Source organism: Meriones unguiculatus, chromosome X, assembly GCF_030254825.1.
Source record: "Meriones unguiculatus strain TT.TT164.6M chromosome X, Bangor_MerUng_6.1, whole genome shotgun sequence".
In the NCBI taxonomy this organism is placed as follows: Eukaryota; Metazoa; Chordata; class Mammalia; order Rodentia; family Muridae; genus Meriones; species Meriones unguiculatus.
The window spans coordinates 112,771,271-112,789,091 of NC_083369.1; the positions used below are offsets into that span (position 1 = coordinate 112,771,271).

General features: G+C 35.4%; 1 protein-coding gene across 2 annotated transcripts in view; it reads left to right on the forward strand.

Moving 5' to 3' along the window:
- Aff2 (ALF transcription elongation factor 2) overlaps nucleotides 1-17,821 on the forward strand; it is a 793,967-nt gene that overhangs the window by 224,228 nt on the left and 551,918 nt on the right. For both annotated transcript variants that reach the window (XM_060375629.1, XM_060375630.1), the window contains exon 3: nucleotides 4,584-5,444. In XM_060375629.1, coding sequence (XP_060231612.1) covers nucleotides 4,584-5,444 — 861 coding nt within the window. The remainder of the gene's footprint in view (nucleotides 1-4,583; nucleotides 5,445-17,821) is intronic.

Genomic DNA, 17,821 nt, shown 5'->3' on the forward strand with positions numbered 1-17,821 from the left:
ACCAAGGACAAGGCACATGCTTTCCATTTTTGTGCATGGAGAGTATGCTTTTGGCTTCTGTGACAGTAAAGGACACATAAAATGGGGCCTACCCTAATTAATGCCTGAATTGCTAGATTTCTCCAAGGATAATGGTAGTTTTGGTTCTTTGTAACATATGGAGCCAGAATAGTAATAGTAGTAGGAATAGAGAAGTCTTTTACTTTTCTGAATTCAGCAATTTGTTTTGATAACCTATTTAGATGTAAAGAAAATTGTTAAAGTTAATTTTGATAATTAGCAACTGAATTTCATCAGGTTTTTTCAAGTGTACAGCTATTCATCATATTTTAGTCATGAAAACTTTGATTCCTCATGCAAGAGCCTAATTATATTATTAAAGAACAATCTGGCATTTTTGTGAGATTAACATATCCTACAAAGCATGGTAGAGTTGAGCTATTGATTGTCCAATGACTGATTTGGTTCTCTCATTACCACTTACACATTAGGCTAACATTATTTTAAAAAAATAAATTTGTTTTGATTTACATAATCAACAATTTAAATTCTTGAATAAAATTTTCTAACTCACTGCAAAGTCACAGGAGAGCTTATGTAACTATTGCTTGAGTCACTGATGATGAATAATTGCAGCCCTTCAAATTAAATGAGTATGAATCATCAATGTGTAAACACAGTCACCCCCAGAATATGTAGCCATGCACCACTGATTTATACAGTTCTCTTATTAAAAGAAAAAAGATTCATGTTAGTCATAAGTTAGTTCAATTACACGTTGTTTAATCCATTGCCTTGTTTAAAGTTTGTGTAGAGAAGACAACACAATTTTAACTGAATTCTCTACAAAACAGGCATAGTATTTTATGGTATTATGTATTATAAAGATTGATGTTTCAAAAATGCATAAAAGTCATATATTTCTTGTAATACAACCACCAGTAAGAAGACCCTCAACTGAAGAATGGATAGAGACCAATATAGCTACCAAGGATTATGTATGGAGATAACCTAGAACCTCTGTTCAGATGTAGCCCAGAAAGCTCATCTACAATTGGGTTCTCTAGTAATGGGAACAGGGGCTGTCTCTGACATGAAGTCAGTACCCTGCTCTTTGATCACCTCCTCCTAGTGGGGGCAGCCTTATCAGGCCACAGAGGAAGTCAATAGAGTCAGGCCTGATGAGACCTGATAGGCTAGGATTAGATAGAAGGAGAGGAGGACCTCCCATATCAGTGAATTTGGAGAGGGGCATAGGAAGAGAAGAGGGGCCAAGGTGAGAGTGGGAGCAGAAGATGGAGGAGGCTACAGCTGGAATACAAAATGAATAAATTATATGTTAGTAAATAAAGTAAAAAATAATAATATATAATTAAACAAAAGGTAATATAACAGAATTGGACAAAAGAAAGAAGGAAAAGAGGCCAAGATTAGGTACAAGAAACAGAAACTCACTCATTTTACATACTCAGGAACCCCATTAAAACACTAAAACTACAAATCAAACTATGTACATAAACTAAAAGACCAATTAGACAAAAACGCCAAAACAAAGTAAAATGGTACCAAAAGTCCACAAAAAGAGCATAGAAGCCATTTTGTGTTGGCCAATTAACCACTCCTGGGCTTTGGGTTGTGTTTTTTATACCCAGTGAGACTCCTTAGAGGAAACTACTCATGTGCAAGTGGTTATCAAATTCAGATTGTTTCTGGACTAGGGATGGGGAAGTGTCAACTCCTCCTTTCAGCTCTAGGACCTCATGTGTTTTAGAACGCTGCAGACCCTATGCTTCCTCTGTCTCTGTTAGTTCATATGAGCTTTTATTATGTTGATTTAGAGAGGCTTGTACTCTTGGTGTCCTCCATTCCCTCTTGCTTTTATACTCTTTCCATCTCCACTTCAGAGAGGTTACGTGAACCCTAAGCAGATGAATTTGATGGAGATATCCCGAGGTTTCTTATTCTCTGTTTAAGGTATGGCTGTAAGTCTCTGTGTTTGTCTCTAACTACTGCAAATGAAAGTTTCACTGATGATGTCTGGACAGGACACTGGTACAGGAGTATGCAGAATGTCATTAGGAGTCACTTTATTGCTATTATTTTTTTGGGGGGGAGGGGAAAACGGTAGGTATTAGCTTTATCACAGGTCCATAGGCTATCCAGTCTCAGGTTCTTTGTTACTCTAACAGTGTCATGTATCACTTCGTCTCATGGAGCAGGTCTTTAGTCAAAACAGAAATTGATTGGTTACTCCAGCAAATTTTACTACAAACCATTGCATTAGCACATCTTGCAAGAAAGATACTATTGTATAACAAAGGTTTTGTGCCTGTATTGCTATATACATCTCTTCTTTGGTAGTGTGAAGCATACCTCCTTATACCAAAGGCGCTAGCTCTTAGAGGTAAAGGCTATATGTGGCACCAGCTCAACTTCTCCATGTTCAATGAGTTCTGTAGGTCTTTGTTTCAGCAATGGCAACTTGCCATCAATTTGTGAAGAGCAACTTTTAATCTTGGCAGCAGCCTTTATTTTTTGAGGTTTCCTATGGGACCCCTTTGGCTAACAACTCAATTACATATAACCCAATCCTGGAAGTTACATTTGGAAACAAGAGATATCCAATGGGTCTCTGTCTCCCCCATGAAAACTGATGATTTCATTTAGATTTAGTAGAAGCTTCTACTACATTAAGTTTCCATGCTACATCTCAAATGGCCCTTTCTTTTAGCAATCTCTTCCTATACTCCCTCCCTCATGCTCCTCATCCCTCCCCATCTCTCTACTTAATCCTTCTATTCCTGTCCTCATTCATCAATAACTTTTCCTGCTATTTCCCTTTCCTAGGAAGATATATCTGTCCCTCCTAGTCCCTTACTCTATACATAACCACTGTTATAGATTGCAATTTGGCTATCATTGAATTAATAACTAAGTAAATACATGCCATATGTGTCTAGGTTATCTCACTCAGAATGATTTTTTTTAATTCCATCCATGTCCTTGTTAATCTCATGGTTATAGGTTTTGTTTTGTTTTGTTTTGTTTTGTTTTTGTTTTGTTTTTACCAGCAGAGTAATAGAGTAATACTTCATTGTGTAAATATACCACCTTTTCTTTATCTATTCTTCTGTTGTGACATCTAGGGTGTTTCAAATTTTCTGGCTGTTATGAATAGAGAAGCAATTAATATATCAGAGCAAGTATATTTCTGGTAGAATAAAGCTTCCTTTGATTATATGACCAAAGAGTGGTATAGCTGGATCTTGAATTAGATCAATTCAAATCTTCCTGAACAACCACAAAACTGATTTCTGTAATGGCTGTACAAGTTTGCTCTCCTACCAGCAATGAATGAGTGTTCCCCATCACTTGTTTTTTTTTTTTTTTTTTTTTTTTTTTTTTTTTATCTTAGACATTTAGACATGTTTAAGAAGACATCTCAAGGAAGTTTTGTATTTGCATTTTCCAGATGGCTAAAAATTTTGAAATTTCTTTAAGTGTTTCTTAGCCATCTGAGTTTCCTCTTTTGGAATTTTGTTTAGATTTGCACCTCATTTTTAATTCGGTTGTTTTCTTGATAGTTTTTGTTGGTGGTGTTCTTTATATATTTTAGTTAGTAGCGCTCTATAAGATGTATAGTTAGTAAAAAAAAAAATGTCCTGTTCTATAAGCTACTGTTCTGAATGATGGTGTCCCTGATATATATATATTTTTTGTTTCACGAGGTTCCATTTATTGACTGTTGATATTAGTGACTTTGATAATGGTATTCTGCTTAGAAAGTCTTTTCCTGTGCTAATGATTTCAAGGTTAATACCTATTTTTTTTTCTGTCATGATCAGTGTATCTGGTTTTATGTTGGGATCTTTGATTCACTTAGAATTGAGTTTTTGGCCAGGTGACAAATGTAAATCTATTTGGATTCTTCTATATGTACTCATCCAGTTTGAGAAGCACAATTTATTAACAATGATTTTTTTCTGTGTGTATTTCTTTTTATAGAAATAATTATGTGTCCATAGTTGTGTGGATTTATGTCTTGGTCTTCATTTCAATTCAGTTGATCAAATTATTTGTTTTGTGGCAATACCATACTGTTTTATTATCAGTTTCAGTTGTGATACTGCATTCCACTCTAATACACAGCAAAAGAAAATTGTAATGTGAATGACCACGGGATAATCACAACACTAGTCTTGGACTAACAAACAAGACTTAAAATCAAGGATGGTGATAATTCCAGAAGTTCTTTTATTATTCAATATGGTTTTAGCTATCATGGACTTTGTGTGTTTGTGTGTGTGTGTGTGTGTGTGTGTGTGTGTGTGCACATCCTTACAAAACTGAAAATTGTTCATTGAAGATCTGTGAAGAATTGCATTGGAATCCCAAATTCCTGTCAACATATGGTTTATTTTTGCCTTACATAGGACTTAAAGTATGAACTTATATGACAGTATGACAGTTTTAAAGAACTCTGTCTACTAGTCTATATAAGTCATATATTTGAAGTGACAATGTTAAGAATCAGACACCTATTCATCTTCTCTCCTCCCACCCCCATCTTTTTGTTACTTTAGACTAACAAAGGGGATGCCCTTGCCAACAAAGTCCAGAACACTCTTGGAAGCTATGATGAAATGAAGGATCTTCTAACTAACCATTCTGGTCAGAATCATCTGGTGGGCATTCCAAAGAATTCTGTGCCCCAGACTCCCATCAACAAAAGTGAAGCAAGTTTTTATCCAGAACAAAAGAATCGAATGATCCCTTCTCACCAAGAGAATACCCACTCCTCAGCACCAATGCTTCCACCTTCAGTCGTGATATTGAATTCCACTCTAATACACAGTAACAGAAAATCGAAATCTGAGTGGCCAAGAGATAATAACAACACTAGCCCTGGACAAACAAGCCAGACCACTATTCAACCAAACAAGATACAGACATCCACACAAGACCTGCATCAAACACGACTAGAAGACTTTTTTGTCTATCCAGCAGAGCAACCACAAATTGGTACAGTTGAAAAATCTAACCCATCTGCAAAGGAAGATAATAACCCCAATTCTGGTGGAGAAGATTCTTTCAAAGAAATCTTTCAGTCCAGTTCACGAGAAGAATCTGAATTTACAGTGCAAGCTCCTGGGTCTCCCCTAGTTGCCTCATCTTTATTAGCTCCCAGCAGTGGCCTCTCAGTTCCAACCTTCCCACCAGGTCTTTACTGCAAAACAAGCATGGGACAACAAAAGCCAACTGCGTATGTAAGGCCCATGGATGGGCAGGACCAGGCATCTGATATCTCTCCAACACTTAAGCCTTCTATTGAATTTGAGAACAGCTTTGGAAACCTCTCCTTTGGATCACTGTTAGATGGGAAACCCAGTGCAGCCAGTTCAAAGGCCAAACTGCCAAAGTTCACAATCCTGCAAACAAGTGAAGTAAGTAATTTTTAAAGTTTTCCTTTATTTCAGTTGGGTTTTCTCTTCTCTGTTATCAACTATTCATAAGCAACTAATTTATCTTACTGAGCTGTGTACATGAATGTCTTTGGGGTGAGTTAGTTTCTTGATCTCTGGTAACTTGTGGACATAAATGAGTAACAAACTGCAGGTAGCATTAAGTCTCCATAATTTGTAATGATTAAGTAACTGGTTGAATAGAGGAATGAAAAATGGTAGTTATAAAATGATTTCAGAAAATTATTTTGTCTTGAATTTATATACAAAATCAAAGCATTTCCTAGAATGAATGCAGTAAAAGTTTTTCTTTGAAAAAGACCTCATATAGCCCAGGCTGGTATCTAATACACAAGATAAGAAAGAATAACCTCAAACTCCTCCTTCCACCTCTACTTCCCAAGTGTTCCAAGTACAAGAACACAACAGCATACTCAGTAACTAACATGACAAGGCATTTGAAACACTTTGTTAGTGCCTGAGTGTGTTTATTAGGATAGTATTTGGTAAGGGATTAATATTCTCTTCCATAGTCTCCAGTTTTCCTTTTGGTTCTGCTTTCTGCAGTAAATGAAGAACTGTTCATCCTTTCTGTATAAGTGAAAGACAGAAGGTCCAACTAAGTCCTGCTGTGTTTAAAATGACTAAACAGCTTGTCTAAATCAAGAACCATTATCTGTAAATGAGAAGTCCAGTGGGACTATAGCCTCTCATAAACAAATAGGTAATGATTATGTCAGGCCTTATGGATCCTGAATGGAGGACATATATGAGGCTGCCCTTAAGATAACCCTCATGTAAACAGCTGCTTGTAGCCAGTTAATCACATGGTTTCAATAAAGCCACTGCCTTTGGGTTAGATTTCTATAACTGGTAACTAGAAATTTGAAAAAAAAAAAGAGAGAAAGAAAACACATGAGCATTCTTAATCAACAGGAAATATAGGTCAACAGTCTGAAATGTTAGACATTGTGAGTCAGTGCTGTCTAAATTGCTGAAGTATCATCCCAATAAGACTTTTAGCTTTTCTTTTTTAGTTCATTCTTGGTGGACTTTGGTGAATGATACAAACACAAAGAAAAAGAGATGTAGGGCTGATGGTTGTATTTTGTGGACCTATGTCTTCATATTGTCTCATTTTGAGGTTAATTTGCTTTTGAATTATTAACACATGAAGCCTTGTCATGTTTGTTTGTTCCTAAATAGCTTATTGATCTGTCTCTACTTCTCTATGCCCTGCTACTAAATGCCTTTTTCTGTGGATGATGTTACCCTTTCAAACTGTATCCCTTCTTCCTCTCTCATTTCTCTTTAAAACTATTTTCTCTTTATACAGGTCAGGCTTTTCTTTTGATTCTTCAATACATTGTTATTATTTTCAGAAAAATGTACAATGTTCTTAGTTCCATATCTAAGTCTCTCTACACTTTTGATTACTATTTCTTTCTAGAACAAAGGGAAGTTTTTGGTAGAAAATTCATCCTCAGCTCTACTATATATACATGCTTATTTGTTACTCTGTTCTATTTTTATGTATTCATCAAGGAATCTTAGTCTTAATTTCTACTGCATGTCTTAACACCGGATTTTAATTAAAAAAAACCTAAATATCAATATACTTTGAAAGAAGAGGATAGTAATAGGAAATTGGAATATCCTTTGAACCTTCCCTTGTCGTAATACCTACTATAGTTCTCTCTTTAAATGCAGCAGCATCACTCAGGATTGACCTGCAAGTAGCACTCCTCCATAAATTAGTCTGTTAGGTTGTTCTATAACTCATTAACAGAGTGACAGGTTATCCATCCAGTGAGATCCATTCTACTGTAAACTTTGCTCTTATACATTTACAAAATAGCTGACCCAGATTCAGAAATTACTTCATGCTTTTTTCTCAGTGCTCCAACACACCGATGAGAGGTACATTTTCTGAGTGTGCTGTCATCATCTCTGGGTATGATTATCCAAGGAGCAGATTTTGGCATATAGCCTTAGTGATGGTTCAAATTGACTCTGATAGAACGTTGGGTAGAAAATAGGTCAGGTGTAATAAAGTCATGATAGAAGATCAGTGCAGAGAATGTTTATTTTAAAATAGAGGTCTCAAAGGATTTCAAATAGGAAGCTTAAGGCCCTACATCCAAGAGATAAGAAATATTTGAGGAGCAATGTGAAAACCAAAACTGGGAGGGAAGAAATTGAGACATTAGAGAGTCCAACAGAGAGCGTAGAAGGCTGTAGATTGGAATGTGGGCATCGATTTAGACAGGGTGGAGTATTATGGAACTTTGAACCTAATGAAATTTACGTGGCTAAAACTCTGACCAAGTCTGTAAATTCACTCTATTAAATCTTGATGGACTTTTAAAAAGCACTTAGTATTAGAATTCAACTCAATGGTGTTAAAACTGTCAGGTACTAAGTTCTGTTCCTAGTCAGTACAGTTATTTTTGATGGGTAGAAGTATTACTTTGAATTATTACCCTAAACGCTTATGCGCAGAGCAATTTCATTACTTCTCTAAGCATTTGAGATTCTTACCGTGGCTCTACTGACAGGAAGCTGACATTTGTTAGTGAAGTTTTGCTATCTTGGTTTGGACGGGCAAATTAAACTAAATAACCAGAACACAGATACCACTCAAGCTCAAACATATAAATAATCGGATATGATAGTCTTCACATATTCAGAAGTTAAAATTATTTGTAAAACATTGTGTGTGTTCACTTAAGTCTATACTTATTTGAGTAAATGTTTATTTTCATTATTGAAAACTTTCCTTCTCATATTTTCTATCCTACAGTAAAAAAAAGTCCAACCAGCTTTATGGCAAAATGTTAGCTATCTAATTGGGTCATACCATTTAAGCAAATAATAAAAATACTATGTTAAAATTTATTAACATTTCAAGAAGAGTAATGTACTATGTGGTTGAGCATAGAAGAATTTTCTAGAAACTGCATCTGAAAACAGTAAAAGCTTTATTTATATCTAGTGGAAACTGAAATTTGTTTGCAAATTGTGTTTCTTATAAATGAAATTGTTTTTTATCCCCAGTTGAGAAGTAGATGAAGTATTTTTTATATATTTTTTATTAGTTACATTTTATTAACTCTGTATCCCAGCTTTCAACATTAACATGTGCATAGATATGTAGAAAACATGGTTTGCATTCATGCATCTGTGGTTGCTTTTCTGTGTTTTGGGTGAATTATTCTAACTGGTACATTCTTACTGGAATTCACAGTCATTTCCTCAAACACGTCTTTTCATATTTCACCCAATTTTAGTGTTTGCTCTGAAGCTAAATGAAGTAGGTCCAACAGAATACCCAAAAAGGATAGTAAAGTATAGCCTGATGTGAGGAGTGCGGGAGTGTCATTTACTATTGCTATATTTCAGTTATGAAAGCTGTTTTGAGGTGAATGGGCTGACACCATTCCTAAAATAGTTGGACATGTGTATAAGACATTGGTAATAGGTATACCTAGGCAAAGTTTCACAGAGAATGATTGAGATAAATTTTGAACTTTGTCTTGAATGATAAATCTGGATAGCAGGTCATATATATGCATATTATTAATATATAGAAAGAATGGCAAATACAAAACTGGAAGATAATAAAAAAAATTTTAAGAATATTCTAAAGATAAACCTGTTTGTCTATAGCAAGATATTTGTAGGGGCCAAAGTGAGATATGGCTAAAAACAACAACAACATATGATAGTATTATTTATCTTGAATGTATAGGCAGTTTGGCAGTTAGTCAGAATATGATTTTACACTAGATACTTCGGTTTATCTGACTTGATGGGTAATTGAGCAACTCTAAAAAGTTTAAATGACCCCCTGTATTGGTTGTTCAACATAACGTGGTCATCCCCGAGACAGTTTATACACTACCAACAAAACTAAACACAGTAGCTTGTACTTATATATTTGTACATTTACATACAAACATAGAGAATTACATAGCCATAACAATCAGTGAGAAAGAGGTTACCAATTTGAGAATGAAGGGCGTGGGAGTGGTTGGAGGGGGAAACAGAAGGGGAAAGTAATGTAAATCTATTTTAATTTAAGATGTATTTTATAAACAGCCAATTTCCCTAACAATTCCAGGGGTGTGTTCTGGGTAACCCGGGTTTGGTCTCTACACCTTACAAGAAAGAACGTCACATTTATTCTTTTCTAAACTGCAACTATTCCTCTGTGAGATGTGTCACAGCTCTTGCCAAGATAAAGCCAGAATGCTTATTCTAATATGTTTGTCTGCCATTCATTTATTTCATTACTCCCTTTATTTTTCCATTAAAACTAATCAAACAGTGATACATAGAAACACTGGCATTAACACAATTTTGGTTTCCTGATTTTTCTCTTTCTTTTTTTTTCAAGTCCCCTTTTTTTTCTTCACATGTATTATTTTATTTTCTGTGGTTATAAATGAGTAATTGTAGCCATCAGCATCCTGAAAAAATTGTCAACCATATTAGCATTCCATTTCTCAAAGCTAAAAGAACATTTGCTTTCCATACATCACTCTTGGTTTTCAAATCTGTTGTCATTTCTAATATGTTTTGTGATTGGAAATAAGTCAAAAGAATTTTTTTATCCTCATTCTGTAATACAATTTCAAGTGCATTATACAAATGTGAGTAAAATGTGGCTTAAAACATCACAATTTATTCAGTTTTGTCATTCTTCATGAGACAATTGAAAGCAAATATTTTCATGACGGAGTATGTGGTATACTTGCAAAGCATGGTTTCAATGAGTTATCCTGGCATGTGGTATCTACTGATTCTCTTGTCACAAGAGATTAGGCTGGTTCCTTGGTGAAACTGCCTCATCTGTAGTTCACTAAAGATGTAATTTTCCTTGCCAGGTAAGCCTAACTCCATCTGGTTTGAAAAATAAGTTTAGCCAGTCTTTTCCCAGTTTCCAGGATTATCCACATGAGGACAAAAAGAGGGCATGTATCACTTCACAAATCCCTTTTACCAATCTAGGAGTTATTGATACTTGGTAAATGTGAGCATACTGTGTATATTTGCGGTATGATGTGAAACTAAGCCTAGAGTATTACTATATTTTAACTTTTTATAGCAGTTGCATGTTTCATCCAAAATCATTAATCTATGGAATCATCAAATAGCCTTCTAATCCTTTTGCTACCATTCAATAAAAAGATGTAGGACAGAGAACATCTATTTTCATATTATAAAAAAATATTTTGGCAGGTTCAGTATACAGTAAAGTGATAAGCCTTTGTTATGTGTGTTCCAAATCATCCTGTTATCACTGGATATATTGATTAGTTCAGTGCTTTTTAAGACAGCCATAAGAAAAGGATGGCCTTCATTCTATAATAAAGAATAAGAAAAATCAGCAGATAGATAACCATATTGATTCCACTCAAACAGTATATACAGAAGGCTCTAGAAATGAGTTATTAAATTTTTATGGGTCCTGCAAATGTGTTTAGAATTTGTAATTACTGTGAAAGCAAATAATCTTTAACCATTGTTTTAAAAATGGAATATGGTCTGATTGCAATTATAATATAAATTTCAATAACAAAACCTATTACTTATAATACAATGTCTCATCTTGACCTAGTCCTAACAGGTTCTTAAATTATCATTATTCACTTTTCACTTATGAAGAAACCAATTTTTAAAGCAACTAAGGGTCACTTGACTAAAATCACACAGATGTCTAGGTCAACACACTTGACCATTCAGCACATGGAATCTAGGTGCCAATTGCTATTCCTTTGATGGCATTTATTAGATCGTATACTCATGTATATACATTGGTTGCTTTTATAAAAATAACTTTTTGTTAGCACATATAGAGCATAGATATAATGAACTGAAATCAGCTTAACTTAAAATTCCCTTGCTGTGTTTCTGTTTCAACTCTGGAGTTAAACATACCTAAGGAACAGTTTTCCTGATGGTATTACAGTTTATAGTCATATTTTTTTCATTTACAAATGTGTTAAGAAACTGGGCTTTTGCCATATTCCTAAATGAGTAACACATAACACATGACATAACTTGTTAGAGGACTTTGTGTGTGTGTGTGTGTGCATAGGGTTTCTGAGTTTTACCACTTTGGTGAGATAACCAAACAGCAAAGTTAACAACCAAGACTTTTGTGACTGAAATTCAAACATTATTAAGATACACCTTAGGTGCAAATGAAAGACTAGTAAAATTTGGACATGGCAACAAGCAATTTGAGGGGATAATATTTCTCTAAAGTTGTGGAGCTCCTCAATTACATTAATTTCACAAACTGTTTGGCATATGTAGGTAATAAATGCACTTAGCAAGGAATAGGTAAAGTCCCTGACTTTTTTATAGTAAAAAACAGTTGAGTTTTATAGTAGTAAACAGTTGAGTCTCACTGTACAAAGGAATTCCGAAAAGTGTTGAACTATTTATTTCATCAAATACCTGTGTCAGTAAGAATACTTAGGCTTCTTAGGTGGTATAGAATGAAAAAGACATAGGAAAAAAGGATCTTCCTAGTTAAGGCTTTGAGGATGAAGGGCAGTTGAACTTAGGCATTGAGTAATGCATGTGTTGATGGAAAAAATTATCTTAGACATCTGAAATGGACTGCATAAAGACCTAGCTTCCTATGAAATAAAGATATCATGGGAACTCACTGCTTCAAATGGAGGTCATAATGGGATTTCAAAAGTGTTACCAATTCATTGAAAAGCTTTGTATTAGCTGCCAGGGTTAGTATTAGTATAGTTTCAGGGGATCACTGTTCTGATGGGATGCTATATGAATAATGATTTCTAGAGCTGTGTAAGGATTGATCTTCTTACCCTGAGTCCTCCTTCTTGTTTAGCTTCTTTAGGTGTACATACTTTAGTATGTTTATCCTATCTTATAGGTCTATTATCCACTTATAAGTGAGTATATACCATGTGTGTCTTTCTGCTTCTGGGATAGCTCACTCAGGATGATCTTTTCTAGGTCCCAACATTTGCCTGCAAAGTTCGTGATTTCCATGTTTTTAATTGCTGAGTAGTATTCCATTGTGTAAATGTATCTTTTTTTTTTCTGTACCCATTCCTCCATTGAGGGACTTCTGGGTTGTTTCCAGGTTCTGGCTATTACAAATAAAGCTGCTACAAACATGGTTGAAAAAATGTCCTTGTTGTGCACTTGAGCATCTTTTGGATATATGCCTAGGAGTGGTATAGCTGGATCTCGAGGAAGCACTTTTCCTAATTGTCTGAGATAGCACCAGATTGATTTCCAAAGTGGTTGAACACGTTTACATTCCCACCAGCAATGCAAGAGGGTTCCCCTTTCTCCACAACCTCTCCAGCATGTGTTGTTAATTGAGTTTTTGATCTTAGCCATTCTGATGGGTGTGAGGTGAAATCTCAGGATCATTTTGATTTGCTTCTCTTCTCCCTGATGACTAAGGACATTGAACATTTCTTTAAGTTTTCTTTCTTTTTTTTTTTTTTTGTCATTCTATAATCCTCTACAGAGGGTTCACACAAATAGGATGGACATTAGAAGTAGGAGCAAATGAGAAGCAGGATAGGAGCCTAGCATAGAGGGCCTCTGAAAGACTCTACATAGCATGGTATCAAAGCATATGCTGAGACTCATGGCCAAACTTTGGGCAGAGTACAGGAAATTATATGAAAGGAGAGAGAGTTAGTAAGACCTGGAGAGTACAGGAGCTCCACACGGACCAAATATATCTGGGCACAGGGCCTTGTCTGATACTGATTCTCCAACCAGAGACCGTGAATGGATATAACCTAGAACCCCTACTTGGATGTAGCCCATGGCAGCGCAGTATCCAAGTGGTCTCCTTAGTAAGGGGAACAGGGGCTGTCTCTGGCATGAACTCTATAGCTAGCTCTTTGACCTCCCCACTACCTCCGTGGGAGGAACAGCCTAGCTAGGCTACAGAGGAGGATATTGCAGCCAGTCCTGGTGAAACCTGATAAGCTAGGGTCAGATGGAAGGGGAAGTAGACCTTCCCTATATATGGACTTAGAGAGGGTCAGGGAGGAGATGAGGGAGGGAGGATGGGACTAGTAGGGAATGAGGGAGGGTGCTACCGCTGGGATACAAAGTAAATAAACTGTAATACGAAAACATAAAAATAATAATAAAAAAGAAGAAAAGGCATTGTCTTGAAAGTAAAACTGTTATTTGATCTTTCTGTATATCAGGATTTCCTATATTCATCTAGGACTTCATATAAGTTTACTAGAAGTTTATTTTTTTCTGAGAAGTCCCAATATTATTTCCATGAAAACAAGCCCGAGAAGTTAAACAAAATGTTTTACTGAATATTGCTCCATCCAGATGGTCTTTGTGTTCCTATACTTATTTATTGGGATAAATGTAGCCTCCCAACTCCTGGTAAGGTAGAAGAATCTAAGTTTCTTCTCAGTCAAGGTTGATAGGTAAAATGATCTAAAGGTAGGGACTTTTTAGGGTCCACACTATATCTTGAATATGTGTAGAATAAAATAGTCTTTTGAATATTATATGGCAAAATAAAGCATAGTGACATATTGCAAGTGTTTCATTAGACCCTTATACCATGAATCATGTGAAGTGGTAGAAAGATTCTTTAAATGACTGTATAAAACCCTATATTTCCTTTACCATTTTATTGTTTTTCCAACCATTAAAAAATAAACCTTTATTAAGCAATTATTGTATCTGGTACTATACTAAAATATAGAAACTTGACAACATCTCTCTGCTGATAGTTAAAGTAAAGAAATATAGAAACAAAATGGAAAAATCATAATAAAGTTGGAAAAGTGGGTATATAGATTTCTGTGGAAGCATAAATGTTGTCTAAGGGTATCTAAGGTATTAAAATAACTTTTATGGTAGGTCTTGAAATAGGATGCAACAATTTCTTGATTCAAGCTCAGAGCAAGTTAAAAGTAGTCCTGATGATGTTGGAAACTCATGATACAAAGCAATTTTTGAGGCGTTCTGAGGGAAAATAGCTGAAAAAAATCAAGAGTACTCTGTCAGTTCTTAGTAATAAAGGGGAAAAATTAATCCAATTATAGGTATCAGATTAAAGGTTCCTCAGGGATAGTTGTGAAAAGTCCTGTTAAGAAGGAATTGACAGGAAAATTGGAAGAAGGAGATCAGAAGCCTGAAAAGGCTGCTAAGACCATTTCTGTCAGACCATTTCTGAGATAGACTTTTAAGGCTGATTCAATTTGATTAAGTTGCTAATTAGACAGGCTTTTAAGAACAAGCTAGAAGAGGCACATAAAATTATGTTGCGGTTAGACAAGCAGTAGGCAGTAGTACTATTACCTAAGATTCCTTTTCTCTCAGATCTTCACAAAGTAGGTACGTTTTTCTTTTTATCTCTTTTATCATCATGCCATCAGGATGTCATAAGTTTTCTTGTTGTTACATTAATAGCTACATGGTGCTTCTTGTGTAAAACTATGTGCATAATGATTATTTTTATGCATCCATTTAGGATTTGTTTCCTTCAAATAAACTTTTTGATTTGCCACTGAGAAACTAATAACTCATCTCAGAAGAATTTTTGTAAAATTTAATTTTATTTATATATTTATTTATTACATTGTATTCACTTTGTATCCACACTGCAGTCCCCTCCCTCATCTCCTCCAAGTCCCACCCACCCTCCATCTTCTCCACCATTCCCTTTCTCTAGTCTCCTGACAGAGGAGGATCTCCTCACCTTCTATCTGAACCTAGCTTATCAGGTGTTATCAAGGCTGGTGCATCATCTTCCTCTGTGGCCTGGCAAAGCTGTACTCCCCAGGGGGAGGTTATCAAAGAGCCAGCCACTGAGCTCATGTCAGAGACAACCCCTGTACCACATACTAGGGAACCCACTTGGAAACTGAGCAGCCAGTGTGTTTCCTTTGAATAAGGTTCAGTATACTTCAGAAGTCTATATGCAACAAAATTTGAAAATGTAAATGAAATGAACAACTTAATGGATAGATTCCATTTACCAAAGCTAAATCAATATTAGGTAAATAAATTAAATAGTCCTATATCCCCTAAGGAAATAGAACCTGTCGTCAATAGTCTCCCATTACTCCCATACAAAAAAAAAAAAAAAAAAAAAAAAAGAAAAGAAAAAAGAAAACCCAGGGCCAAATGGTTTCAGTGCTAACACCCAATACTCTTCATACTAGTCCACAAAACTGAAACAGAAGGGAACATTACCAACCTCATTCTATGAGGCCACAGTCACATTGTTACATAAACCTCACAAAGACTCTACAAAGAAAGAGAAATTTAGACCAATCTCACTTATGAACATTGTTTCAAAAATACTCAATAAAATACTTTCAAACCAAGAATCTAAGAATACATTAAAGAAGAATTTTATAGTAGTTTCCAAACACCAGGAATTATGCTGGACATTTCTTAAAAAAGTCATTGAAATGAAGGCTTTCAGTTTTAGTGATAGTTGTGGTTTTGTTATTATTTTTCTTGTCTTTCTCTCCTTTAAACCAAATACGTCTGTAAGAGGTACAGGCTTAAAATGAATCATCTGAGTGACATTGTACTCTGCCTCAGCCTACCTGATGAAAAACTGAGAGAGAAATTATATTCTTAGAATTTGGTTGAGTTAGTCAGGATTGTTTCGCCTGACTGTACACATCGTTATCTCAAATATTGCTTAATATAGTTTGTATATATAGTCATTGAGTTTCAGCTAAGTTCAATGAATTTTTGGTAGTAGAATCTGGACAAAAGAATAGAATTAAGTGTAAAAATTCTTGGAGTCCATATTTTGTTGGTTATAATTGTGATTTTCTCATATAGGGAAATTAATATAATGTGCTTGCTTAAGTTTTCTAATCCATTTGAGTGTAGCTGTTAAAATTCTATTTTTAATACCTATATACTTTTGATCATTATAAGCCTGGAGACTTTGGAAGCTGAGACTGTCACTTTTTTAGAGTGGGGAACCAAGAGGCCAGGTAGAAGGTTTTACTAAAGCCTTTTTTTAAATATTTGATATTTTTAATAATTTAACTACTTAGATAATTATATGCACTATGAAAAACACAAATAACAAAGAAGAGATGATCAACCAAAATAAAGTTGTTAAATTGCTGGACATACGCATAATTAAAGGCATGTAAGTCTATAGTTCTCAGAAACATTTGTTACACATGCAAGAGTACATATACTCTCACAACTTTCTCCAAAGAAAATTAATACTGTTATCATCTTTAAATTGGTAGACTTTATAATGACTGAATATCTTTGCATAGATCCTTTCCTTCTATTATTATTTTTTTTTTTTAGTTTTTAAGACTTTTTTTTTAATTTTTCTAACTAAAATGTCCAATCCCCATCCGGAAAGGCAAAGAGGATGGACATCAGAAGAAGAAGAAAACAGGAAACAACCTAGGAACCTACCACAGAGGGCCTCTGAAAGCCTCTGCCCTTCAGACTATCAAAGCAGATGCTGAGCCTGATGGGCAACTGTTGGGCAGAGTGAATGGAATTTTAGGTAAGAACTGGGAAATAGTAAGAGCTGGAGAGGACAGGGTCTCCACAAGGAGAGCAACAGAACAAGAAAATTTGAACACAGGGAACTTCCCAGAGACTCATACTCCAACCAAGGACTATTAATGGAGATAACCCAGAACCCCTGCACAGATGTAGCCCAGGGCAGTTCAGAGTCCAATTGGGTTACATAGTAATGTGAAGAGGGACTGCCTCTGTCATAATCTGATTGGCCTGCTCTTTGATCACCTCCCTCAGGGGGGGAGCAGCCTTGCCAGGCCATAGTAGAGGACAATGCAGCCACTTTTGATGTGAACTGACAGACTAAGATCAGAAAGGAGAGGAGAACCTCCCCTATTAGTGGACTTGGGGAGTGGCATGCAAGTAGAGGGAGGAGGGAGGGTGGGATTGGGAGGGAAGGAGGGAGGGGCTTATGGGGGGATGCAGAATGAATAAAGTGTACTAAAGCCTTTTATGGCACCTAATTATGCAATCAAATCTATGGGTTCTGTACTTTCAAATCAAGGCAGTTAGTTAAAAGAAAAAAAAGTCTACACTTTAATAAATAGTTCATATTTCATTAATACACAGAGTTTGAAAATGTAGTATGTCTAGAAAATTGTGTCATCATTTTTTCTTTAGTAAGGCCTGAGTAGTGGTGACAAGACTGGTGATAATAATGATTCTATTCATGAAACGAGAGGATATTGATACAGAAAGGACTGTACAAATTTACTGGCTTATTAACAACACATGCTCATGCTTTTATTCTGTATGTTACTTATTCTGGAAAGGTTTTATAGGGCACAGGTAGA